Source organism: Falco punctatus, assembly GCF_963210335.1.
Source record: "Falco punctatus genome assembly, chromosome: 8".
Taxonomy (NCBI): domain Eukaryota; kingdom Metazoa; phylum Chordata; class Aves; order Falconiformes; family Falconidae; genus Falco; species Falco punctatus.
The window spans coordinates 45248127-45273418 of NC_137588.1; the positions used below are offsets into that span (position 1 = coordinate 45248127).

At 59.1% G+C, this 25292-nt stretch overlaps 2 protein-coding genes across 11 annotated transcripts; one reads left to right on the top strand and one right to left on the bottom strand.

Moving 5' to 3' along the window:
- The first annotated feature begins 706 nt into the window (after nucleotides 1-706).
- Nucleotides 707-3457, top strand: LOC308068613 (proteinase-activated receptor 2-like). Its single transcript, XM_080399513.1, has 2 exons — nucleotides 707-1115; nucleotides 2101-3457. Exons 1-2 carry the CDS (start codon nucleotides 1019-1021, stop codon nucleotides 3102-3104), a joined length of 1101 nt encoding a protein of 366 aa, XP_080255639.1. The 5' UTR covers nucleotides 707-1018; the 3' UTR covers nucleotides 3105-3457.
- On the bottom strand, nucleotides 3429-25235 carry ARAP3 (ArfGAP with RhoGAP domain, ankyrin repeat and PH domain 3). 10 transcript variants are annotated; one of them, XM_080399453.1, is made up of 35 exons: nucleotides 25046-25235; nucleotides 22050-23168; nucleotides 21375-21436; nucleotides 20983-21056; nucleotides 20679-20749; nucleotides 16081-16350; nucleotides 15752-15821; nucleotides 14800-14920; nucleotides 14392-14579; nucleotides 13489-13595; nucleotides 13184-13383; nucleotides 12946-13031; nucleotides 12597-12779; nucleotides 12196-12358; nucleotides 11728-11874; nucleotides 11498-11651; nucleotides 11237-11339; nucleotides 10807-11005; nucleotides 10655-10718; nucleotides 10204-10367; nucleotides 9824-10036; nucleotides 9568-9673; nucleotides 8876-9023; nucleotides 8615-8683; nucleotides 8249-8323; nucleotides 7914-8028; nucleotides 7626-7754; nucleotides 7285-7418; nucleotides 7045-7127; nucleotides 6811-6846; nucleotides 5965-6028; nucleotides 5720-5857; nucleotides 5311-5349; nucleotides 4532-4606; nucleotides 4056-4331 (listed from the first exon to the last, which is right to left on the bottom strand). In XM_080399453.1, exons 2-35 carry the CDS (start codon nucleotides 23126-23128, stop codon nucleotides 4191-4193), a joined length of 5070 nt encoding a protein of 1689 aa, XP_080255579.1. In that variant the 5' UTR covers nucleotides 23129-23168; nucleotides 25046-25235; the 3' UTR covers nucleotides 4056-4190. The 10 variants fall into 10 exon arrangements, with proteins under 10 accessions (XP_080255576.1, XP_080255574.1, XP_080255575.1 ...); XM_080399450.1 differs by having other exon boundaries at nucleotides 3429-4606; nucleotides 11728-11859; nucleotides 21375-21433; nucleotides 25046-25233; XM_080399448.1 differs by having other exon boundaries at nucleotides 3429-4606; nucleotides 21375-21433; nucleotides 25046-25233.
- Nucleotides 25236-25292: the final 57 nt, after the last annotated feature.

The window sequence follows — 25292 nt, forward strand, 5'->3', positions numbered from 1 at the left end:
CGTGGAGGAAGCAGAGCCCCTGGGTTGGCAGGACCCTGCCACAGGGACACGCAGCTGCTGAGCAGTGGCATTTGGTAGGGGACACTGGGAGCCATGAAGGCTCCCCAGGAGTCCTTGCCCTGTTTGCCACCTGGTCCCTCTGTCCCCCTCTCATCCCCTTCAGCTCTCACTTCTCTTTCTGTTCTGCTTTTTTTCTGCCTTGTGATTCTTGCAGAGCTTGTGGCTCTCCCTGCTGTCCCTTTTGTCCACTTCTTGCTCTTTCCCTGACATTTTTGGAGTCATCTGCACATGTCCTGATTCCCCTGCAGCGTGTCAACATGTGGGACTGGGCTGCGGCTGTGTCACTGGGTCTGTTATTTCCCTCCATGGCCCCTCCGCTGCAGGAGGAAGCTGAGAAAATGGACTGGGGGCCACCAGCACCCACTTTGGTGGCAGGAAGGGGATGGCAGAGTGGGACAGTGCAGGGCAGCCCCACCTACAGGGTGACATTGGCTTGTCAGCCCGACCAAGGTGATTGAATCCTGGGGATGTGTGGTCCTGGCAGGGCTGGGCAGGCAGGGTGCCCTGTGCCCCTGAGGTGCTGCAATGGGACAGGGGCACATGTCACCAGGCTGGAAGCCAATGGCCTCCTTCCTGCCCCCCTCCTGGGACATGTACAACTCCACCTGCCTGCTGCAGTTCACAACTGTCTTTTTTTTTTGATGTCTGTCTTTGGTCTGCTTCCTCCTCTGCACAGCGTGACATTGCGTGCTAGTGCCTGGAAATCACCCCAAGCTTGATGACGTCCCCCAAGTGCTCGGCGGTGGTGACAGCTGACGGTCATCTTGTGCTTCCTACCTCCCGTCTGGCCACTTAGACCACAGGGACATGGCCAGGACACAGGCGTGACGGGGGGGAAAAAGAGTAAGGGTGCTAGTGGGGAGGGGGCTGGTGTCCGTCCTGCTGTGACGCACGGTGGGGCCAGCCCTGCCTGTGACCACTCTGCAGACCCAGCCTGTGCAGAGGCCACCCCACAGAGATGTCCTGGCTGGTGCCTTCGTTCAGCTCTGCTGCTGCCTGTGTCACCCTCCTGCTTGGCTGTGCCTGGCTCAGCTCCGCCACACAATTCTCCCCAAGTAAGTGCCTTGGTGGGTCTGGGGGATGGTGGGACAGGGCAGGGAGGCCTCACTGGGACACCCCACCATCACGTCCTGTGATCCTTGGAGGGGGTGGCTGGGCATCACAGTGAAAGCTCAGGGCACTGCTCTGCTGCTTCTCTGGGTGTCCACATTGAAAATCTAAGTGAAGACCCGAAACCCTGCCACCCCTTTCCCTTTTGGAAATGAAAATCAGGTTACTACTCTCATAACCTGAATTTCCCCTGTCCCCCGGAGAGGTGGAGAGTTAGCAGAGGTTGCAGGAAACCTGTTGGATGTAACCAGGACCCCTGGGGACCGACTGCATGGAGCTTTTGGAGCTGAGGGTGGTATGCAAGGAAGCAGACCCTGGCTATGATTTTTGAGAAGCCAGAAAAGGGATTTGATCTGGAGTTGCCTGTCTGGTGTCCTGGGACCTTCCTGTTCTTAGTTTTTGTTCTGAGCAAGCACTGAAACCCCTCCAACCACAGGAAGACAGGAAGGCGTGTGCAGCCCTAACTGCAGTGGGGGGCTGATCTGATGGGCTGGCCAGGAGGAGGAGGAGGCAGAAGCCCCCGTGGGACAACATCTCCCATCCTGGCATGGGTGGCCATATCCTGACCCTGTCCAGGCATGGGTTTCCTGGTTTTCCCATTGGGTTGCAGGGAACCTGTTGTGCTGGGCTCAGTAGGAAAGGGGACATTGGTAGGGCTGCGTGTCCCTGTGCCGGCACGTGGGAGCAGAGCCTGGCTGGGCTGCAGGCCACCAGCAGGGCAGGATGTGGTGTGGCTCCGCATGGTGAGGGTGGCAGGATGTTAGGGGTTACCGTGCCCTGAGCTGCCCTTGCTGTGGGGCAGGGACATGACAGCTCCTGCATTTGCTGGCAGCTTGGCAGGGAGGGTTGATAGCTCCTGTGTGGTCCCAGGTGGGAAGGGGTGCTGGGAGGGGGCTTCTGTCTGAGTCTGATGCCTTGTGTCCTCTGCAGTGCGTAACAAAGGGCGAGTCTTGATTCCTCTCACTCCCCAAGAAGAAACCACATGCCCCAGCGCCTCCGTGGAAGGTTTTCTCAACAGCACTCTCACCACCCGCCTCCTCCCTGCCCTCTACTCTGTGGTCCTGTTTGTGGGGCTGCCAGCCAATGCTCTGGCTTGCTGGGTCCTGGTGACCAAGTTCAGGGGACATTCCAGCACCCTCTTCCTGCTCAACCTGGTCAGTGCCGACCTGCTCTTTGTTGTCCTGCTGCCCTTCAAGATCTCCTACCACCTCCTGGGCAATCACTGGCTCTTTGGGGACTACCTGTGCCGCACCATGGTGGCTGCCTTCTATGGGAACATGTACAGCTCCATCCTCTTTCTCACCTGCATTGGCCTGGAGCGCTACATCTCTGTGGTGCACCCATTTCTGCGGAAGGGCTCCAGCTGGGTGTGGGGCAAGGCAGGCATCTGTGTGGGCATCTGGCTGCTGGTGGGGCTGGGAGTGAGCCCTCTGCTTTTGCACTCCCAGACAAGTCATATCTTGAGCCTGAACATCACAACGTGCCATGATGTCCTAGGAAAGGATAAGCACATGTTCTTTGCCTACTATTTCCTCTCCCTGGTGGGTCTGGGCTTCGGCTTGCCCTTCGTGCTCATGACCATCTCCTACAGCTGTATCCTGGCACAGCTGCTGCCCAAGGGGAGACGCTATCGGCAGGTGGTGCGTGTCCTGGCCCTGGTTCTCCTAGTCTTCATCCTCTGCTTCACCCCCAGCAACGTGCTGCTCTTCATCCACTACATGCTTGAAGCCACGGGGTGCCACAATGTCACCTACATACAGTACACCCTGGCCCTGGTGTTCAGTGCATTCAACAACTGCTTTGATCCCTTCATCTACTTCTATATCTCCAAGGATTTTCGGGGCTGGGTCCGGAATGCAGGCAGCTGCTGCCTGGGGGGGCTCGAGACCTCGTCGGTCTCGTCGGAGCTTCGGAGAAGGCAGCCTTGCCCCTGAGGTCCAGCAATCAGAGTTAGCTGTAGGCAGGCCTAAGGAGTGCCAGGCTGTGTTCCCCTGCCCTGGGAAGGGGGGATCCTCCAGCTTGGTACCCAGTATGAAGGGCCGTGCCATCCCAGACTAGCAGCAGACATGGGCAGAAAATCCCACCCTGGATCTGAGGTTCACTAGGACTTTGCCCCAGTTTTGCATTTTCTCCGATGCTGCTGGTGCTGCCCCCATCCCATGGGTCCCTCGGTTAGGTGCCTGACCCTGGCACCCCTGTCTCCCCGCCTGCCAGACCCCCACATCTCACTGCTCCTTCTGCAGTGAACAGACCCTCTGGAGTACAAATAAACCTTTATTTCTCCCTGCTGGTGGAAGGAACAGGTATAAATACCCCAGCTGAGCAGGAGCTGGCCTCCATTGCCAGGACTATGCGCCGGGCACACACAGCCAGCTCTGCTCCTGTTGCCCCCCCACCCCCCCCAAATATGCCACAGTAGATATAAGAAGGGAAGTGGGGGATCACGTGGGTGTCCTGACCCTGTCCTGTGGGCCCAGTGCTGGAGAGGGGACATCATGGTGTTATCCACCACGCTGGCAGGCACTGCATGCTCCCCTGCCTGACACTGTGCCATGCTCCCAAAACACGCAGGCACCGTGTTTTATTTTCTCTTTTACTTGCTTCCCTTGGTGCTGGGCCTGATGACAGACATGCCACCCACAAGCAAGAGCCCACGTGGCAGCACCCCCAGCCCTCCAAAGAGGGGGTACCATGGCTCTGCATCCTGGATCCCACTAGTCCCCTGGTCCCCACTGGTCCCTGCTCCCAGCCCGGCTCTGGGGTCAGGAGGAGGAGGGTGCAGGCTCCCTGATGTGGGAGCGTGGAGTACCCATCATCCCTGCTGCCAGGTACGACTTGACCCCCAGGTTGGTGGCCACCCCTTTGGCATGGTGGGTCACGTCACTGGCTGGCCTGGCCCTGGTGGCTGGCCCTCATTCTTCTTGAGGATGACGCTGCTGAGCTCCTGGATGAGTTTGTCATTGATGGGTGAGGGAGGCTGCATGCTCCTCTTTCTGGGGATCTCCAGGGAGGTCTCCTTGTTAGGACTGCTCCCTGGTGTGGCTGTCTGCTCCCAGTTCCTGGCCAGCACCAGGGAAGGCTCCACATTCCTCTCCAGAGAGGCCGTTTTGGTGGGTCTGAGCCCCTGGGCTGGAACTTTGTCGCTCTCCAGGTTCAAGCCCCTTTCAAGAGACAGGGCTTTGGTGACAGAGGGACCTGCCACCCTCTGGGCTGGGCTGGCAGGCAGTGAGGAGCGCAGCGCCGTGGCTGGGGGCTGCTCAGGAAATGGGGCTGGCTTCTTGGACCTGTCCACGGGGGGCATGGCTGACAGGTCTGCCAACAGCCCCTGCTCCAGCGCAGCCAGCTCAGGGAAGCTGCCCACCTCCTCATAGACAGGATCAGCGTCCACCTCCTTCTCCTGCTGCTCCTCTAGGGAGTCCTGGTGAATCTTCATGGGCTGGGGGAGGGTGGGGGGTCAGGGTGAGGGGCACTGTCTGCACTGCTCAGCTGTACCCCTCCATCCCCCCCGCCACCTTCCCCTCCCTGCACTCGGGTCCTGCCTGGGGAGCCTTGCCCCCTGCCCATGGGCCTGATGACTGCAGGAGACTCACCCTCCATCAGGTCTCTTGGCTCAAGCACTGTTGCCCTTTCTCCTCCATCGCTGATGGAGGGTGAGCGTTTTGGTCCCTGTGAGGCATGATCCCTGCCACCAAGCTGTGGCACCAGCTCAGCATTCCTTGCCAGAGGTGGTTTGGGGTGGGGAGGGCAGATGGGTGGCCATGCAGAGCAAAAAGCCAGGTGAAGTCCAGGCAGGTGGCCCCCATGGAAATAACCTGATGGTGAGGGGAACTCAAACCCATTTTCTCGCATTTCTTATGTTGATTCCCCTCTGGGCAATATGAACCCAATGGGAGAGGCTCTGGGAACTGGGCTGGACTATTGTCATGCTTGCATGCACTGGGACCATGCAGGGACCTCCATCCCTGGGTATGGGGTACACAGAGCAATGAGCATCTCCATCTCTGCCATGCAGCTTGGGCAGGATGGCCTTGGCATGTCTCCGAGTGCAGGTGGGATGCTGCAGGCAAGCCCATGCTGCCAGAGCCAGGAGGCATGGTGCAAAGCCAGCAACAGACATGCTCCACATGTGCGGGTACTTACAAAGAACATGGACAAAGTCCTTCGCGTGTGCAGGCGGCGCTAGAAACAGAGGAGATGGGCAGAGTAAGCACACAGTAGTGCAGAGCAGGGACACGGATGCCTTGGCAGGCAGAGGGTGGGCAGTGGGGTGCAGCACTCCAAGTGCCCTCACAGTGCCCTGCATGCATGGAGAGCTGCCACAGACAGGAGCACAGCACGCAGCACACACAACCACACTCACACACCCAACCTGCCTCACCCCCCCACCCCCACCCCCAAGCACAGGGAAACACACCAAAAACATCCATCAGTGCCAGGCAGCTTGCACCCCCTCCAGGGCCCTGGAGTGGGCACATGGTCTTGAGATGGGTGCATGGACCTGGGTGGATGCAGGAGCACCCATGGGCAGGCGTAGCTGCTGGGGCTTTACCAGGGTTTGGTTGGCGGAGAGCATGGTGGCATCAGTGCTGTCCCCATGCAGGGGCACCAGCGGCATGGTGCCAAACTTCTGCTTGGCGAGGTCAGAGGAGGAGCGCCGGCGCATGATCACGGGGCGCAGGTCATCATGCTGTGCACAGGGACAGGACAGGGAGAGGGGGTCATGCCATGCTGCCTGGCCAGGCCCCTCCTGTCCCAGTGCAGCCCAGCTGGGTGGCATGGCCAGCCTGCACTCACCTGAGCCTTGAGGATGCTGGTGGTCCAGTCCCACAGCTCAGCCCGCCCCGAGCACACGAGGTACCTGCAGAGGAGTCATGTGAGAAGTTGTGAGGGAGCAGGGCCAGCGGGGCCCAGGTCCCCTTGTCAACTTGCCTGGGAGCCCTAGGCTGTCAGGCACAACTATACCCAGAGAGGCTGCACCTCTGAAACTGCATGCCTGAATCGCTGCTTCAGGGCAAGGCGAGAGCTTGTTGAGCAGCCATGAGGCACCTTGGCTCAGCTGTCCTTGCTGCCCTTAGAAGAATATCACAGCCCCATGTCAGGGGCAGGTGATGTGCTGCTGCAGCACTGGCAGTGTCAGGGAAACGGGGACAGGATCAGTGGGATGCATAGGTATGCCCAGGCACCCAGTGATGCCAGGGAGGCCAGGGCAGGGACCCTAGCTCAGTGCAGGGTGCAGGAGCACCTGCTGTTGGGTGTGCGGGGACACCGAGCAGTGTTGAATGAAGGCTGGCAGGCAGCACAGCCATGCAGGTGATCTGCACACCTGGGCAGGGTGAGCAGGTCCCTCTGGAGCCTGGTGCTGGGTGCTTGGAAGATGCATCTCCCCAGAGTGCTGGCGTGGATGGGAAGATAGGAAAGGTGTGTGGCATGGAGGTGGATTGCCCCTGGAGCCTGGCCCCCACCTTGTGCCAGGGAGCATGTGGCCTCACCACTCTGTCCCTTGAGTGTCTCAGCAAGGTACCAGCTCTACTTTGACCTCCAGGGCCCTGTAGCACTGCCCCTGGCTGTCCCACTCCCACTAGAACTGGGGACAGATCTCAACATCCCCCCAGCCCCAGGACAGTAGGGGCAGATACTCACAGCTGCTGCTTGTCCAGGCTCAGTGTGAAACCCCACCTGGCGAAAGGAGGAGACAGGCTGTGGGGCAGCACCACCAAGCCCAGACACAGCCTGGGGTTCATGGGCAGTGGGGCAGGGGTATGAGCTTGTCCCAGCTTTGGGTCCCGGTGGGGCTTGGCATGCTCCCAGCATGTGCCGGGTGCAGGGACCAAGGGTTGTGTGCCCCAGAGCCATGACTTGGAAGGTGCCACTTACTGGGCTGGTGGCTTCAGCTTCTTCTTAATGCCCATGTAAACCTTGGCTGTGTCCAGGGGCCACTCGCGCTCTGGCTTGGCACTCTGGGGAAGGAGATCTATTGAGTCAGCCCAGTTTGGTGCCAGCCTCCCTGCCAGGAGGACAGCCACCACCGTGCCACTGCTGTCCCCAGGCTCCCCTTCCTTGCCTCTCCTCCCACCCTCAGGGCACAGGTCCACCCTTGCAGCATCCCCCGGGTACCCTCTTCTCCTTGAGCAGCAGCAGCCTCCGATCCTGGATGACAAAGTAGCGCTCCTGAAACTTGTTCCCCAGCAGTCTGGGGGGCTCCTCGCGGCATTTCAGCAGCCCGCACTTGGGGGTCTCACGTTTGACACCTGCCCAGTGTGGGTGGGGAGATGGGGGTCAGGGGGCTGGAAGCAGGTAGGGGGGTGGCTGGGGTATTGCAGTGAGATCCCACTGTGGGTCTCAGGGATGTGCTCCTGAAGGCTGCGGGGTCGTAGCCAAGGCAAAGGGAAGCACAGGCAGAGCTGTCCCACTCTGTGGACAGCCCTAGGGGCTGGGACCCTTTGTGATTGCCTTACCTGTGAAGAGACAGCTGCCCTCACCGATGGGGACCTTCCTCACCAGCAGATAAGCGGCACTAGGCTCTGGGAGTTTGCACCACTGCAAAGCTTGCTCCAGCACTTTCTCCTTGGGGTGCAGGGGTCGCTCTGGGGAGGCAGGGACACTCTCACTGCTGCATCCCCTTCCTGTGCCAGTCTCCATCCCCCCTGCCAGTGGCAGCAAGCTGCCCACCCATACCTCACACCTCCTCCTCACCAGCCCAGCCACACTGAGAGCATCCCCCTGTGCTATCCCACCATGCTCACCCAGCTCCCCATTCTCCAGGGCTTCAAAGGTCAGCCAGATGTCCAGGCTGGCTGCCACATTGCGCATCTCCAGCACCTGGTTGGTGAGCTCCTCTGCTGTCATCGTGGGGGACACCTGGGGGCAGACAGGGAAGCTGCAGTGGGTGGTGGCAGGATGGCTCCCAGGGACAGGCTGGGACCTTTTTTTTCTTCTTCCCTTTTTTTCCCTCCTGCTTTTGCCTTTTCTTTCTTTTTCTCTTCTCCTTTTGCCTTTTTCTTTCTTTCTTTCTTTTTTTTTTTTCAGAAGCCTGCATCCCTCCTTGCTTCCTCTGGCATGGCCCTCCTTTGGGACTCACCTTCAGGGTGATGCAGCAATCCGGCAGCTTCTGCTCCAGGTAAACCTCGATGATGAGGTCCCCTGCCTGTGAGAGCTGGGGGAAAAGCAGGTGGCATTGATGCTGTGCTGGGACAGGTGCTGTGCACATTCCCTCTCCCCAGGGGCTGATGAAGGTGTCCCAGGGAGCTGAGGCTGCTTCTCTGCTGGGCAGGAGCCTCAAGGTGATGAGCAAAAGGGAGACAAGCAGGGGAAGGTCCTTCCCCAAATATGTGGTGTGGGACAGCAGGGACCCAAGGTGGGCAGCTGGGAGTGCCCCCATCCTCCAGGCAGTCCCACCAGCCCAGGGGTCCCTTGTGATGGGGGCCAGCAAGCACATCCCTGGTACCTGGGTGTCCTTCCAGGTGGTGATAAGACTGTTCTCCAGATCCATCTGGGATACCTGGTCCTCGTCAATCTGCCAGAGGAAGGGTGCACAGGGTGAGAAGGACACACATGGAGTCAGTGAGGAGTGGGATATGGCTTGAGGGCACATGGCCAGGATAAAGGGATGCAGGGCGAGGCAGAGGCAGGCAGTATGGAGGGATACAAGGGGAGATGGACAGAGCCAGCACAGAGTGGGCTGGCAAAGACCCTGCAGAGAGCTTACATTGAAGATGCTGACATAGTTGTCAATGAGGTCTTCCATCACCTTAACCTCGTGCTCCCCTTTGCCATCAGTCTGGAAGAGACTGGGTGCAAAGAGCAGCGACAGGTTCTTGGTGCTCATCTGGTTGAGATCTGCACATTTCTGCACCCTGAGACAAGGTGGACAGAGATGAGGGGTTGGTCTCACTCTGGATGGGGTTTCAGCCCCAGCCACCCTCCTTTGCATCATACAAACTCTCCTGAAGAAAAGCCCATTTTTCCCCAGCTCCCCAGCAGTGGCAACTTCAAGCTGGGCAGTTCCTTTTCCAAGGACTCCCAGCTGCCATCAAACCACAAAACAGCCCCATCTCATACTCTGAGTTTGGGATAGGAATTTGGTTTTTCCCCTCTTTTTTTGGGCACTGGGTGAAGTTTCCATTCTACAGGCGGGTGTCCCCTACTCCCAAACCTCCTGTCACTCTCCCTTGCTGCAGGATGACTTTGGGAATGTTTGAGGTGTCCCAGAGTAACATGCTCCAGGACACCCCAGCATTGACTGGGGGACTGATGGGGCAGGGCATGGGCACTGGGCTCTCCCTGGCTCACAGGGATGGGAACCACCATGCCTTGGGCAGCAGCAAGATGCCACACTACGGCCTGGCCTTGGGGACCCCGTCTGGACCAGGGTGCCCTGCAGGGAGGTGGCCTACTGACCGGTAGAGGTGCCCGATGAGCGCAGCCAGGGTCTTGTGATTGAGGCGAGGCAGGCGATGAATGAGTTCCTTGTACCGTTCCAGGCGCTGGGGCTTCGAGGAGATTTCTGGAGGGAGAAAACCAAGTCATGGACCGTTGCTGAACCCAACAGACCCAGAGCTGACATGGTACCAGGACACCTCCCTGAGGGACACTGGTCCCAGGGGTCGCTGTCAGGCAGCCTGGTGTGGGAGCAAGTGTGAGGTGAAGGAGGTACCTGCAGCCTCCTTCCACTGTGGGTGCAGCTCCAGGGTGAAGACAGGGTCTTCCAGCTCACGGAAGAACCTCTTCAGCACATCAGTGACATCCTCGATGAAGTTGTCATTGATGCGCAGTTTGACGTTGCGAGCATCCCGCCGAAACTCCTCCATCAGTACCTTGATCCGGGACTTGGCTCCATTCTTGCGGTAAATACCCTCATGCCGCAGCCCTGGGACAGGGACATGGGGTCATGGTGGGGTCATGGGGGCCCAATCCTGCTTGAGGAATCCCTAACAGGGCTGGTGCCCTGAGAGTGGTGCCTCCTGCTTGGACTCATTGGCCACCCCATGTGTGTTGGAGGATGCTCTGACCATGCTGCTGCCATGCTGAGCTCACCATACTGCGTGATGAAGGCAATGCAGCTGTCCACAATGATGGGAATGTCACCCCGGCTCAACTGCTGGTCCCGCAGTGCATTGCCCCGGCCCCCTGCTGATGCCTGGATGTCAGTGTACCATGCCGCTGAGTCCGCCCGTGACAAGCCCTGCAGGTAAAATGTCCTGAGAACAACAAGGGCAGAAAAGAGGGAATGAAGGTTGCCGAGAGGGCAGGTCATCCCCTCCTGCCTGTAGGCACAGCCAAGCTGAGCCAAAGGACACCCTACCCCAGCAAGACACCCTGGGCTTGGGTGACCTCTGTAAACACCCTGGCCACAGCCCTGCTGTCCCAGTAGCATCCCCACTGTGGGTTTGGGATCAACATCAACTCATGCATGAGTGCCTTTGCCCTGGGCAGCCTGCTGAGGTTGCTTGGCTCATTATCCGTCATTTCCGCAGCCAGGACTCACCTCCCCATCTCCACAAGGATCATCAGCTCCTTCTTCTCTGGGGTCTCCGTGGGGGGAACGAGACCTGCATTGGGGTGAGAAGTAGAGGGGTCAGAGCCATGCGTGGCCCGCCACCATATGGTACTGGTCCTGGGCTGTGGCACAGAACTCACTGAGCTCCTGCAGCCGCCGGAGGTTGATGCTGTCCTCAGCCCCATCATCATCGGTGGGGCAGATGAAGAGGTGGGCTTTCTGCAGGATGAAGAAGGCCTGCTGCCATCGCTCAGGGTTGAGCATGCACTTGTAGCGTAGCTGGCCCACGCGCTGGAATTCGTAACCCAGCAGGCAGTGACAGCTCATGGGTGTGAACCACTGTAGGATGGAGCAAAGAGATGAGCTGGGTAAAGACAAGGCTCAGCACCTGAGCACAGACCCCTAGAAGGATGGGGGCAGGTCACCAGGGAGGACATGAGCCCCTGCAAAGGGAAAAAGGTGCTTGCCACAGAGGATGAAGATCACGGGGAGGTGGGAGGAATCACAGTGGGGAAGTGAGGACAGAGCCCAGGGACCCACCAGTGCCATGGGGTGCTGAGGCTGGCTCACCTTGCCGATGGCACTGGCCCAGGCTTGCAGGGTCTCAGGCCCATCGGTTCCCAGCTGCTGCACTTTTTCCCCAGCGAGGAAGAGCTCGAGGGTGAAGCGAAACCTATGGAGGATGAACCAGCCCATCAGGACAGCCCCCTACCCCAAACCTGCACCCAGAGCCAGACCAGACCATTGCACCAAGCAGAGACCAATGCCCACGCTGCTTTCTCTGTGCCCACAGGCATTCTGGGCATGCAGTGGGGGCACAGCTGGGTGTACCTTTCAGTGGGGCCAGGGCTGGTGAGTGCCTGGGCTCTGTTCACGCCCAGGGAGATGAGGTCCCCACTCTCAATGTGGCCCAAGGGCTCAGTGCATTTCTCTGTCTCAAAGAAGAGCAGGGCTCTCTCCAGGGAGCACCACGTGCGCTGGAAGTCTGCAGGACGGGGGGGAGGTCAGCAGCCCTGGAGTGGGCACCCCACTGGCTGCCCTCCCATGGTCCCCACACTTACCCTCTTTGCTCTTCTTGGTTCCTGGGAGCTTGAGGGGGGCCATGGCCCGGTACAGGTACCCACTGTGTGTCACTGGCTGTGTGATCTCATTGTAGACTCCCTCCAGATGCGGTTCCTGTGCGCTGGCACTCCCTGCGGGGAATTGTGCTGAAAGCAGGATGAGAGCAGGCACCCACCAAAGCATGAGTACCAGAGGAGTGGGGAGACCCTACTCATGCAGGTGTAGGCAAGTCAGTGTCTCAGGCATGGGGTTCCCTGAAAAGGGGCTCTAGAGGAAGCTGCTGCCTTGTCCCATCCCAAAAGAGGAGTGCAATGGGGCAGGTGGGTCCCCCAGAGAACCACGGGACCTGATGCCCTGGCTGTCTCCAGCCTTGGGGTGTGCTGTGGGGGCAGGGGCAATGCCAAGGAAGAAGCACACACCACACACACCCCCCCTACAGCCAGATGGAGCTTGAGGGTTCTTGTTACCTGAATGGTTCCTGGGCCTTTTTCTCTCCAGTCCCCAGCAAAGGTCTGCCCCTGTCGCCACCTCACAGGCAGCAGGGTCAGCTGCCAGCCCAGCCTCCGAGGCTGAGAAGAACTGCAGGATGGTCTTGAGCAGGGCTGGTCCTGCCACTGCAGTGCACAGCGCCTGGGATGAGACAGATGCCTGTAGGGACCACATTGTGGCTCACAGAGACCCCCAGCCCACTGCCAGGGGTGCTCAAAAACAGGCAAAGTGGGTCACAACTCCTACCTGAGCCCCGAGAACTACCTGACATGAGGGTGTGGGTGTACGCAGCCAAGCTGGTGTTGGTATCTCAGACCCAGAGCTCTGGGATGGTTCCCAGCACCCCAGCATCCTGGCTGTACTCCGAGGTGGCCCTTACCTGGAGCACGTCCTCCTGAGTGGCACAGTGGGGATGGGGCAGGCGGTACCGTCCCTCTCGGTACTTGCGTGAGATGAAGTCCCGTCTCTGCTCAGCAGTGGCGTCCGGGTAGAGGGCCTCAGCAGTGGGGAGGCGAGCAGCCCAAAACCGGTTGGCTCGGTCATTTCCCAGCACAATGAAGAGCTACAGGAGAGTCCCATGGTCATGGTGAGCACCAGGGCCAGCCAGGAGGAGCAGGATGCCCAGTGTCCCTGCATCCTGGGGGAGACCGTGGGGCTGCTGCCTTGCCCAGAGCCTGGCCCCTGAACATGCCATGCCAGCCCCAGTGCCCTGCCCTGAGTGTCTCTACCTGTACGATTTCATTGGACCAGACACTGGTGTCAAGCTTCAGACTTTGCACCTTGGAAATGTTGGAGCCCAGGCTGCGGTGCTGCCCTGCAAGGATTAGGAGAGTGAGCACCCCTTGGTCCTGCCAGGGGAACCGGTACCCAGGATGCACCCAGCACCCAGCCAGCACCCTGCCTGCCAGGCAGGGCCAGCCCACACCTGCTGGGACCCCCATGTGCCTCCCAGGGAGATGTACTGGCCTGCACACTGCTTGCAGATGACCACACACAGGTTGATGGATGCCCAGTCGGGACTCTGAGCCCAGCAGTCTGCACAGTATTTGTTGGCTTTGTTGGACCAGATCTTTTCTGCCACCTCGTAGTCATAGAGTGTCTCAGCTATGGCCTCCTGCAGGGCCTCCATCCACTCCCGCTTCTCCCACTCTGACTCTGCCACGAAGCTATGAGCACCAGCACAGCCAAAACTCAGGGGTCTGGAGCAACCAGCACCTGGGTCCAGCACCCAGCTGCTCCCCCATCTTGTTCCACCCGGCTGCCTGAGGTACCTGAATATTTTGGAGGGAGTGATGAGCTCGAAGCTGCGGTTCTTGGCTTCACGGATGGTGGACCCACGCATCTCAATCAAGCAAATGCCAATGCCCATTTTAAAGAACTGAAATTCAGAGTGACAGTGGTGCTGGCTCTGCAGTGCAGCAGCTGCAGTGGACACACCCCCCAGACATGCCCATGATACTGGAGCCAGGGAGCTGTGTCCAGCTTTCCCAGCACCCCATCCCTGCTTTGCCTGGACAAGCCAGACCTGGTACCCTGCCACGTCTCATGTGGGCTGACATAAAGCATCCTGCAAACACATCGTGCCTTCAAATGAAAGGCAAGTTCTGCCCATAGCCCTTGAAACCTGGCCATTCAAGTCCTTCTGTTTTGGGGATTTGAGTTCACACTAAGTCAGGTGCACTCATAAAGCGTCAGCTTGAGCAAAAACCACAGAGGCTTGAATGTTGCTTTGTGCAAGTCAGGCAAAGTAAAACAAGGTGAATGGAAGAAAACCAGGGTTGCTAAGAAAATTCAGCAGGCAGGATGTGGGGAGTTCCATGGGCAGCAGGCAGGATGCGACTGGCCGGCAGAGACCTGCTGCCTCCCACGTGGCAAGCCTGCGCTGCAGTAGGCATGTTTGCTGGTGGTTTTGTTGTCATTGATCCACCTGTCCTGTGATGGATTGGGACATTTCAGTGTGACCAACACCTAAGTGCCTGGCAAAGATGAAGATAACTTGGTGATAGCGAGGAGATCCTGCTCTGCCATTCCCTTTCTCCTACCTGTCCTTTTCCTCTCTGCTCTGCCTTTGGCACTGCCCCTGGCTAAGCTCCCTCCATCCCTCCATTGCTCTCATCCCATTCACTGCTGGCGCAGCCCTCTGTGCCAGCAGGGTGTTTGGTCTGGCCACAAACCTGCTCGCTCTTGTACAGCCACATCTCAGGCAGGCTCAGGGCTGCAAACACCTTGGACTTCTGGCCCTTCAGCTCCAGGACGCCTGACTTCTGGCAGTGAGCGGTGTTGGCGGGCTGGGGCCGGCATCCCACCAGGCGCTGGTCCATCACCTTCTTCTGCAGCGTGGAGCACCACTCATTCCTCTGGGCTGGGGACCGGGCATGAGGGAGCAGGTCTGAGCCTTTCCCAACAGCCCTGGCATGGAGCAGAGCACCCGACAGACATGGCAGGGGAGAGGTCCCCTCGCTCATTGTGGCTAGATGTTTTAGGGACAGGGTGAGAGCTGCCCTCAGGATGCTCTGGCTGGAGGATGGAGTCAGGGATGGTTCCTTGGGGACTGGTGGGTCCTGGCCCTGGTCTTCGCTTACCCTCATTCTCAGCACGGAAGACAAAGATCCGGTGGCTGGTGAAGACCTGGAACTTGTTGTCCTTGGTGGAGCGAGCCATCTCAATCACAGACAGTGGGATCACCCCCTTGGGGTAGGGCTCCTGGAACAAGCCCCAGGCAGAGTTACCCCTTTTCCCTTCCTGTGGGGCACCTCCATAGCCTGGCCACCCCAGTACCCACCTTGCCAGGCACACTGGCACCATAACAGCAGAGGTAAGGGGATGTGTCAGAGATGTCTACAAGCTCCTGCAACAGTGGCTGCTCTGGGGCCATGCATGGTACCTGTTTTTGCATGGGTGTTTCTGGTGTGAGACCAGCCTGGCTGGCTGTGTGGTGGGACTGGGACAGCAGTGTCTGTCACCCCAGACGGCGTGGCAACCACCAGCACCCCACAGCAGGCCTAACGAGGCCATGCAGAGCCCCCACAGAAGGATGAGAGGATGTGGGACAGGAAAGGGTTGTCTCACCCCGCACTCCTAACCCACAGTGCCAGCACCCACAGTGAGAAAAGCTCCTCCACGTGTAGCACATCCTCCACATCCTCTGGGTGCTCGGCTGGGTGCTGCCTCATAGCAGAGTCCAAGGGACACCAGCAGCTGGGCAGGAGCTGAGGATTCAGGGGGGGATGGGATCATGGATGGGACCCAGAGACCCCCCATTTTGGAGCCTGTCCCAGGGCTTGCGAGTCAGCAGGGCCCCCTCACCTGCTCCCTTGCTACCCTGTGTTTCCTATGGCGTGAGGCTATGTTCGGAGTCCCCCAGGCACAAGGTGCCATGGCTGCTCCACCCTAGTGATGGTAAAGCAGTGCTGTCTCCTTACAGAAGGACAAGGGGAGGCAAAGGGAATATGGCAGCTCATGTGGTGTCAAGGCACCCCACTTAAGCTGCACAGTGCACCCTCCCCACCTTGCCCGCATCCCACCCTTTTGTACCTTCTCACTGCTGAAGTACATCAGGTTCTTCCCATCAAAACGGACGTAGCGCCTCTGGAAGACATAGTTCCTGTTGGGATGGCAGAAAAACAGGGATGTTGGGAAGCGGATGATCCCCCCCGAGAACCCTACATCTGCTCACAGACCCCCTCCTTCCCCCAAGAATGACTGCACAGAGACCCTTGAAGCACAGCTGGGGCAATCAAGAGGGTCCTCCTCCTGTGGGGAGGTCTGGCTGCCCCAGTAGCAGGGTGACCAGCGTGCCCACCTCACCAGCCTTGTCCAAAGGGGTTTTACCTATGGGGACTGTCCCATGGGTGGGCACGTACCCCTGTGGGGAGAGTTTGTCCAGCCAGCCGCTGAGCATGGTGGGTCGGGGCTCAGAAAGTGATGTGAAGCTGGCGTAAGGGGAAATGGTGAGGTCATCCAGGACCTCGTCTGGGTAAAGATGGGCCGGCAGGCTGAAAGGGGCACCCTCGGCCCGTGGTGCATCCACAGTGGAGTACCCCTCTGTGTCATTTTGGATGATGCGGTCGATGAGCCGGGACCGAGTCTCCTCGTCCTCACTCCTTCCCTCGCTGCTGCACTCGCTGCTTGTCCTGTGAGAAATGGGGCTGTGAGCGAGCCTGGCTATGGCAGCATGGCTGCTCACCGTGTGGTGGTCTGGTCAGTGCCAGCCCATTTGGGGATGTCTCACATACGCAGATGCTCCTGGCCCCATCCTGGGCTCTTTGGGGTACCTACTGATGTGGCTGTTTGCATCTCCCTGAGAAGAGTGGGACAAAGGCTCAATGCTCATGAGCCCTATGGCCACCAGCAGCCTGAGGCTCAGCCAGTCCTACATGATGGCAAGTCTGGGGCTAGTTGGCAAAATGGGCTTCCCCACCTTGGGTAACACTGCACAGGCCACCACACATCTCCAACCCCCTGGCATCACCTCCTTCCCCTCTCCATTCTCCATTTCAATCCAGGCAGCAAACTGAAGCCAGGCAGCTCCCTGATCCCCCATCCTGCTCCCTCATCTACATCCACCCCAGCTACCCCCTCACCAGGGCTCTCAGCCTGCTGTCTCCTTCTACCACTCCAGTGTTCATGGCACTGTGAAGGTCCTTTTGCTGTGATACCCTCCTGCCTGCTCTTGTGTCCAGCCAAAATGTTTTGCCAAGGGGTTGGGATGGACAGATGGGCCAGTGGAGCTCCTGCATCCACCTCATTTTCTTGGAAAGCCATACTAAACCCCCCAGCCAGGCCTGGTGAGACTATCCAGTCACAACAATAAAAGGAAACTATAAAAATAAACTGCTAAGCCTGCCCCTTCCCCTCAGCCCTCTCAGCAGATACTTTTCTTTCCCTGAAAAGGAAGTATTCTGGAAAATGTCTGACGGCCCCAGGAGCTCACAGGGGAACTGCCCAGGTGCAATGGTGATGGGCAGGAAGAGAGTCACAGCAGCCAGGACACCCCAGCATCAACAGGAGAGCACCCATGCCACTGTGTCACTCGTCGCATCCAGTGCCAAGATGAAGAAAAGGCTCCAAGAAAGAAAGCAAGGACAGTGCAAGCCCTGTCACAGCTTCTGTCTGAGGAACACCTGAGCAAGCTGGGCATCTCCGGTGTGGGAAAGGGTGCGTGATGGGGGCAGGTTTCTGAAGTTGTGAGTAGGATGAGGAGGGTGCACAGGCATCTCCTGGCCACCACTGCTTCAGTCACAGGAGCTGGGTGACATCAAAGCCAGCAGGAGCAAGGTGCAGAACCACATGGGAAAGGAGGGGCTGACCTGTGGGACTCCTCACCATGGGATGTTGTAGAAGGAGAAGTTTACGGAGGAGAAACTCGCTGGGGGTACTGAATATGAGAAACTACCTCCAGCACAAGTCCAAGTGCTAGAAATGCTTTTAGACCAGGCGAATGACCCCAAATACCGATTCTCACCATAAATCCTCCAAAAAGCTGGTTTTGAGCATTGCCTCATCATAACAGCTAAAGGCAGCACACGGACCTGTGCTCTGACCCTGGGCAGGCACCTTATGAGGCCATCAGACATTAGATGGCCCTGAACTATGTGGGACAGAAGCAAGACCTAAGTCTGCCTGGAAGGATGTTGGGCTGGAGCCAGCTAGTGGTCAGGTCTGGAGAAGTGAGATGGTAGATGGGGCTGAGGAGGTGGGTGGAGAGAGAAAATGGCCTGTGTCTGCAAGAAAGACAAGAAACGGCCATGGGTTGCTTGAAGGCTCAGAGTGCAATGAAAATTGCTTTTAATTAGCATAACAGAGCCTTGGCAGATATGGAGTCCCAGCGTGGTGTCCAGCTTCTTCAGGAGGGACCGGGCAGGGAGCAGGCTGGCTGGACGACTCTACATCACAGGCGGACATCAGCCTTGAGTGCCAGAGCCTAGTGGAAAACAGACCTGCTGAATGGGTCAGGACAAGAGAAAAAGGGGAAAAATCCTTGACGGCCATGATTTACAGCCACTGAAACCATAAAGAGCTGGAGGAAAACTGACATCTGGCAGGGACAAGCAAAGCACATGGCCCAGCTGGAGTGGACTGCACTCAGCACCCCAGGAGCATGCCAAGTGCTCCTTTTAGTTGAAAGGTATTTCCAGGTCAGCTGAGCCTGGAGGGTGATGCCTGAGGTGCACTGAGTTGGCACAGTCTCAGCCTGTCATTGCTCACATGGGAGATCTGGTGGAGGATGGAGGATGGGTGATGGAAGAAAGGGATCTGCTGGTGGTGAGGGGGGCAAGGAGCTGCTAATGGATCTGGTTATGTCAGCTGGGTGTCATGGGCCAGACAATCAACCTGTGAGTGGGTACCTGGAAGTAGGTAGGGGGATAAGGAATAAGCTGTCAAGGAACACACCATTCTCAGTGTTTCTTTTCCTGCAGGAAAGATGCCTTGAGGTGTGGGGAGAAGTAAGCCACGTAGGTATCTGGCAGAGGATCATCTCATGGTGGGCCTCGATGCAAACCAGGGCAGGGTGCACCATTCTCACCACAATGCCTGACGAGTTGCTGTCTGACCCAGTCCCCCAAGCTCCATGGGGTGACTGGGCACCGCTGTGCCACTGTCTCTCTCCTGGTGAGACTGGTGTCTGAAGCAGGGCAGATGCTGCCCTCCACACCAGTATTTCAGGGGGCTGAGCATCACCAGCTCAGATGAAGGTGCTCAAACATGAAAGCAGGTGAATCCCACCCTATGGTCCAGGCTCTGCTGGACCCTCAGAGACCCATCTCCCAGTTTTAAGGGGAATTTTGCATTCCTCTTCCTCTTTGCTGAGGATACCTCATTGCTGGCTGAGGCAGCTCTGTCCATCTTTAACACTGACACCCACTGCCCGGACCCCAGGCAGCAACATGGTCTGGATGAAACTCCCCCAGGACAGAGCGAGGAAGTACCTCAGTTAAGATGAAGATATTGTGTCAAAGGACTGGGAGGGCCTCACTGAAGTTTGGGAGTGGGAAATATTTCCCATAATGAGCGGGTTAGTGGGTTGCAGGAGATGCATTGTCCCCACTGACCGGGTGCCAATCAGCAGGATGAGGAACTGACTGAGCTGGAGAAACACCAGTGCTGAAGAGAAGGATTGGGAGGTCCCACAGTGGCAGGGGCAGGGTCCAGGGCTGGCCATCAGTGGCTCAGCAGCTGAGCAGGAGCCCATAGCTCTGCTCCAGGAGGATCATTGTCAGATCAGTGGAGCTGGTCAGGGGAGGAAAGCATTGGAGCAGCTGGCAATGAAGCTATGAGCACCATGCAAAAGTCTTCAAAGACTTTTCTGTCTCTTGTTCAGCTCCCCACACCCCAACCACCTTAGTGCTCAGGCTGGGAAAAAAAAACCCCTGTGAACCACTGCCTCTGCTACTCTGCTGACAGTTCTGTCCTGTCTCTTTTCAGCAAGACCAGGCTGCAAAGCCCCTGGTGAGTCCAGGGCTGCAAGTGCCTGGCCGATGCCCTTGGGATGCTCTGGATCCCAGCTCCTTGGAAGCCACGGAACAGCACCCAGCCCTGCTCCGAACTGCTGGTTCAGAGGCTCCATGGCAGATTTCAGTATTTCTGTTTACAAAGCTCTTGTTCCCAGGTATTTGCAGTTCTCCACCTATGGCCTGTGTTGGCTTTTATCTGACTGCAATGTGTGGCTGACCGTGATGCTGGATCAGGCCACACTGCAGTGACTTGCACCCAGAGCAGGAGGTGAGCTGGACCAACCAACACTGGGGCCAGAAAAGCCGGGGCATGGCGATGCACTGGCCGGCAAGGCCACGAGCAGACCCAAAGGACACAGAGCTGCAGCTCGCCTTCTCTCTAAGCAACACAGGAAAAGGAACCCTCCCCATTTGAAATGGGAAGAGCAGCTTTCCTTCCTCTTTCTGAGATGCTATCAGGAGTTATGGAAAGTACATTTCAAAAACATTTTTAAAGTGCCTCTCACGATCTCACTGTCCACCACAGTGTGACAGATCAGCAAATGCTGATCTGATGATGCTGGAGCCTTTGGAGTTTACACATCCCTTCATCTGGAGCTCAGTCATCCCCTTTCTGAGCAACCCCCGTTCCTCCTGGTGTTTCCCTGCTCCCAGCAGCAAAATCCAGGCTCTGCCTGGTGTGCATGTGCCCAGTGCCACTGTCACTGCCCCAGCTGTGCACCCAGAGCATCTGTGGGTAAGCACTGGCCCCCCGAGGGCCACCCACCAGCCATGGACTGGTGGACCAGCCACCAACCACCCACCATGGTTCCTTCTCATCTCTGAGCCCACTGGCTCTTCTTAAGACTGCTGACCTGATGCCAGATGCTCCTGATGGGCTCTGTGGTGGGGGAAAAGTGCCCACTACCTCTCAGACTGTCCCCAGGGGTGTCCCCTGCCCCCCTGACATGCGAACCCCAGACCCGAGCCCAGCCCAGCCCCTGTAGCCCAGAGGAGGTGATGCCTACCTGCATGCTTCTCGCTCCAGGTCCAGCTCAGACACTGTCTCATAGCTCTGATTAGAGGCGATGCCAGCACCCTGGGAGGAGAGACTTGTCACATCTCCTCTGCCATCTCCCATCCCAGACCCCCTCAACCTCCCTGGCCCACTATGAAGGGGGCTCAAGCCTGTGATCCCCACCCCAGCAGTGATGCTCAGCCAGGCATTGCTGGGAACCACAGTCTCACCAGCTGCAGCTCCCCACTTCGCAGCAGCTGCTGGGATGCAAGAACACTGCAGGGGACAGCCACCATCCCACAGTGTCCTCTCACCTTCTGCTCCCGGGATGGGGCTACATGCCCAAAGATGGTCTCGCTGTAGGGGCTGACGGGCTGCTCACTGACCTCTGTGGGATGAGACATGGGAAGGAAAAGCAGTCAGTGGTGCCTACTGCCGGACAGCAACCAGCCAGGACTGCCAACCCTGGAGGGGGACCCCCACAGTGCACCCCAATGTCCAAGGCATCTGGCGTAACAGAGATGCCAGCCCAAATACGTGTGGGGCTGGATCCTGCCTTGGCCTGGGGCCACCCCAGTCCCTGAGTGAGGCAGGAGCACAGGGCAGGACCTGGGGGAAAGGCAGGGTGTGTGGGTGTCCCCCACACAACCCTTCCCTGGGGACACCAGGAGGTCTCCGCTGCACACTTGTGGCCTGGGGCTCTCACCTGGCTTGCTGGTGGGTCTCTGTGGGATGGGGGGCAGGCCCCCGCCGGGCCAGCTGGAACTGCTGGAAAACAGGAGAGGGGTTACTGTGGCTGCAGCCGGGCCAGAGTGGTAGCCTGTGAGGTTTTTCCACCTTGTTTTCTTGTCTGGCTTATATGGGCTGGAGGCTGTGCCTGACTGGGGCTGAGCCAGGCTTTGTTCCCCAGGATATGCAGCATACCCTCCCTGCTCCCTGCACCCTCCTTACTCCCTTCTCCTCCCCACCCTGGGATATACTGGGCTGTGTCTCATGGGGCTGCTGGCCATTTCCCACCTGAGCTTGCCCCCGGCTGACATCTCCTGCCTTGCTCTCAGCAGGAGCCAGCCCCAGAGCCCTCACACCCTCACCGTGCCAGGGACACCCAGCCCTGCTGCCTGGGGGGGCAAAGGAGGGGCAGCAGCTTCTTTGAGCCATCTGGGGGCCCAGGGCCCTTTCAGCTCAGCGGGATCTCAGCTGCCCTGCAGGACTGCTCCATGCAGAGCCTGGGGAAGGCATGGGGAGAGTGGTGAAAGGGGCTTTGTCAGCACCCAGAGGCAGGCAGGGCCAGGCTGGGGATGGGGTCCCAGGGGATGGGGTCTCTCTGGCTGCTCTGCACCCCCCCTTCCATTTCCTGGGATGAGGGAAAACATCTGCTTACTCAGGCTTGTCGTCCAGCTGGGTCAGCTCCTGCGGGGACAGAGCCGGGGGCTGAATGAGACCCTGACCCTGGGGACCATCCTCCCCTCCTGAGTCCTCAGTGGGTGCTGATGGGGGCTCGAGTCCTTCATAGATGACGTTGGACACCATCTCCACCCTGCCCTGCCCTGATCCCGTCTGTGAGGCTGCCCTGGGGCAGGGCAAGGGATCTCTTCTGGCTGGGATGGCTGCGGTGGGCAGGGGAGGGTTGGATGCAGGGTGACCCTCCAGCACAGTTCCAGGACTGGGCTCGGCTGTCTGGCCCCTGTGGCTGTGCCGTGGTGGGACAGACGGGACAGATGGGGGGTATTTCTTTGTTGGCTCCACGGTTTGTCTGTGATCCAGAGCTGGGGGAGGACGTGTCTCCTCTCGAGCGCTCTCCTGTGCTCGCAGCCGGGATGCTGCCATGCCCATGGCCACGGCTGCCTCTGAACCAGCTGGTGGCACTGGCTCTGGGCTCTCCAAATCCGTGGAGCTCTCCCCCGGCAGAAACCCTTCCAGTACCACAAACGCTGCAGGTGCCCCGCCGCCGCCTGGACCGTGTGTTGGCACCGTGGTGCGTGCCAGTGGCACGGGTGTGAAGCTCTGCTCTGGCTTTGAGCGAAGGAAAACTGTCCTTGGCTTGGGAACTGGCTTCACAAGGCGGGGAGCAGGGTCCTCCTCTGGAAGCGATGCCTGGGCAGGCGCAGCGACACGTTGCTGGGTCCCAAAGGCATCAGTAGCCCCTCCCAGCTCTGCTTTCATGGCATCTTTGCCTGCCTGGGGGGCATCCAGGACCTCGGTGGCTCGAAAATGGGTGTCTCCTGCTGTGGTTTCCCCCGGGGACTGACTGAGCATCACTGTCTGCTGCGCCAAGTTCAGGATCCTTTTGCGGTGCCCAGTGGCGGTGATGCCAAGCTGCTGCAGGTCATCGCCACCCAGCCAGGCGGCATCTCTGGCCACATGGTACCCATGCTTCTTGAAGACATCCTGGTACCTCTCCAAGTGGATGGTGGTCAGCCAGTCTGCAATATCAGAGTCAAGACTGCACGGGGAGCTCATGGCCCTGGGGTGCCTCTTTGACGGATGCTCAGCCCATCATCTGTTGAAGGAGGAGAGAAAGGGGGTGAGGAGGGAATAGGAGGTGGGTGGGTGGGTCCAGCTTCTGTGAAGCGCACAGATGCTGTGGGTGGGAGCACGGGATGCTCGTGAAGGTCCCCCGCCTCACCGCTCTCCCCAGAGTCGCTCACCTCCCAGCTCAAGAAGCCAGCATCCTGTTGTTCCTCAGCCCCAAGCCTCTCCGCCCCTCCCCGGAGTTGCCGGATCCTGGCCCTGCTTTGTCGGTGAGGCTGTGACCCGAGCCCAGACAGGAACTGAGCAGCCGGGGGCTCACAGGGGAGTGGGTGGTCGAGCAGATGCTGGACACTGCAGCATCCTGGGCTCTGTTGCATGCAGAGCTGGGTTGGAGAACGAGAGCTGGCACAGCCAGGGGGGTGTCCTGGCGGAGGGGGCTGCCTGAGGCAGATAGTGGGGGGGAGCAGCTGGGCCCCTCCCAGGGGATGAGCTGCTGTGCCGGCCAGCTTGGGGAGGGCTCTGCAGCCGGAAGGGCCAGACCATAATTTCTCTCTCTCACTGCTGTTGAGGGCATGAGAGAGGTCAGCATGACTCACGGGCAGACGGAGGGGGGACAGCCTCCCACCCCCAGACGGGCCGGGCCCCTATGCCCCTGCTGCCAGCACCCACAGCTCAGGACAGAGGGGCACAGCCTGGGGCTTGCGTGCAGCATGGTGTCCACCCACCAGGTCCTGCTCTGCCAGGGACCCCCATCCCCAGCTTATTTGCTGGCACCGCCCCGGGACAGAGCTGGGGGCTTTCTGTGGAGCACTGAGGGCCTTTTTCCCATGAATCATGCTGCTCTGCACTAAACCATCTGTGCTGACTGTGCTGCCACTGAGTCTTTTTCCAGTTCCTCCATTTCCCTCTATTGTTCGGCGCAGGCTTCCTTCCTGCTGCCTGCATGCTCCCACGCATCCCCTGCCCTCTCCCACAGGAGCTGCGTCCCGACCTGCTGAGGGACAGCCAGGCCAGATTCCCTGCTGCATGAGCCCCCGCACCCCCACGCAGGCATCTGCCTGCTCCCCAGCTCTGTCTGCACAGGCAAGGGTTCCCTGAGTGGCACGGGGAAGTGTGGCCAGGCTGGTGGAGGCGCTGGTGTTCCTGGGAGCACGTGGGGGGGCACGCCGTCAGCAAGCACGTGTGAACAGCAGGGGCTTCTGCTCACGTGCGTGGGTGTGGGGTGTGCATGCTGTGTGTGCCCAACCCTGTATACATGAGCACAGAGGGGTCCCCATGGGGCGAGCAGCTGCACGCTGGTGTACATTGAGGAGGGACAGCCATGGCAGGAGCTGGCCCAGAAGCTGGGGGAGCAGGGCATGAGGTGCAGGGCATGGGGACACTGCAGCTGGAAGGCTGCTTATTGGTGTAGGACCTACACAAAGGGCTGGGCAGGGGGGTGTGGAGGAGGATGTCCTGCACTGGTGTGGGCTGGTGTCTCTGCCACAGGGTTAAAGGGCTGTACCCACTTCTGCCCAGCAGCCTGGTGCTGAGATGGGGCAATTTCCCTCTTTCTTGTGCCTGTATCGCCCCGAGGGATCTGTGGCCACTTTTGTCCCCTGGCTGCCCTGCCTAGGCTTCAAGAGGCAGCCTCCTGCGGGAAACTGGCTCCCGAGATCTCCCTATGCCTGGGCAGTGGGCACTGGAGCCGTGCCAGGCATTGGGCTGTGGTGTGGCACTTGGGGGCAGTCCAGCGGTGCCTGTGAGTGGTGGCACTTCAGAGGGAGCTGGACACCATCCCTGTCCCTGCAAACCCATGCAAACCAACCAGTGCAGTGAGCACGGACTACCCAGGTCCTGGCCCTTCCCCCCATGTCCCCGAATCTGTCCCATCCATCCCTTGCCACCCTCGGGGTTCTCCCTCACCTCTCACCCCGCAGCGCAGTCCGCAGCCCCCCAGGGCTGGCTCCAGCAGAGCAGCACGGTGGCAGTGCTGCTGCGGGCTCCACGGCTGCCCCAGTCTGGGCTCCAGGGTGATGCCAAGGTGTCTCTGCTGGGCACAGGGCTCAGCCTGCAGGCACAGGCAGGCAGCCCTGCAGGAATTGCTGCGGGCACAGGCAGGCTTCGCAGCACCCAGCCCACGCCTCCCACTGCCGGTCCCTCCTCCAGGCCA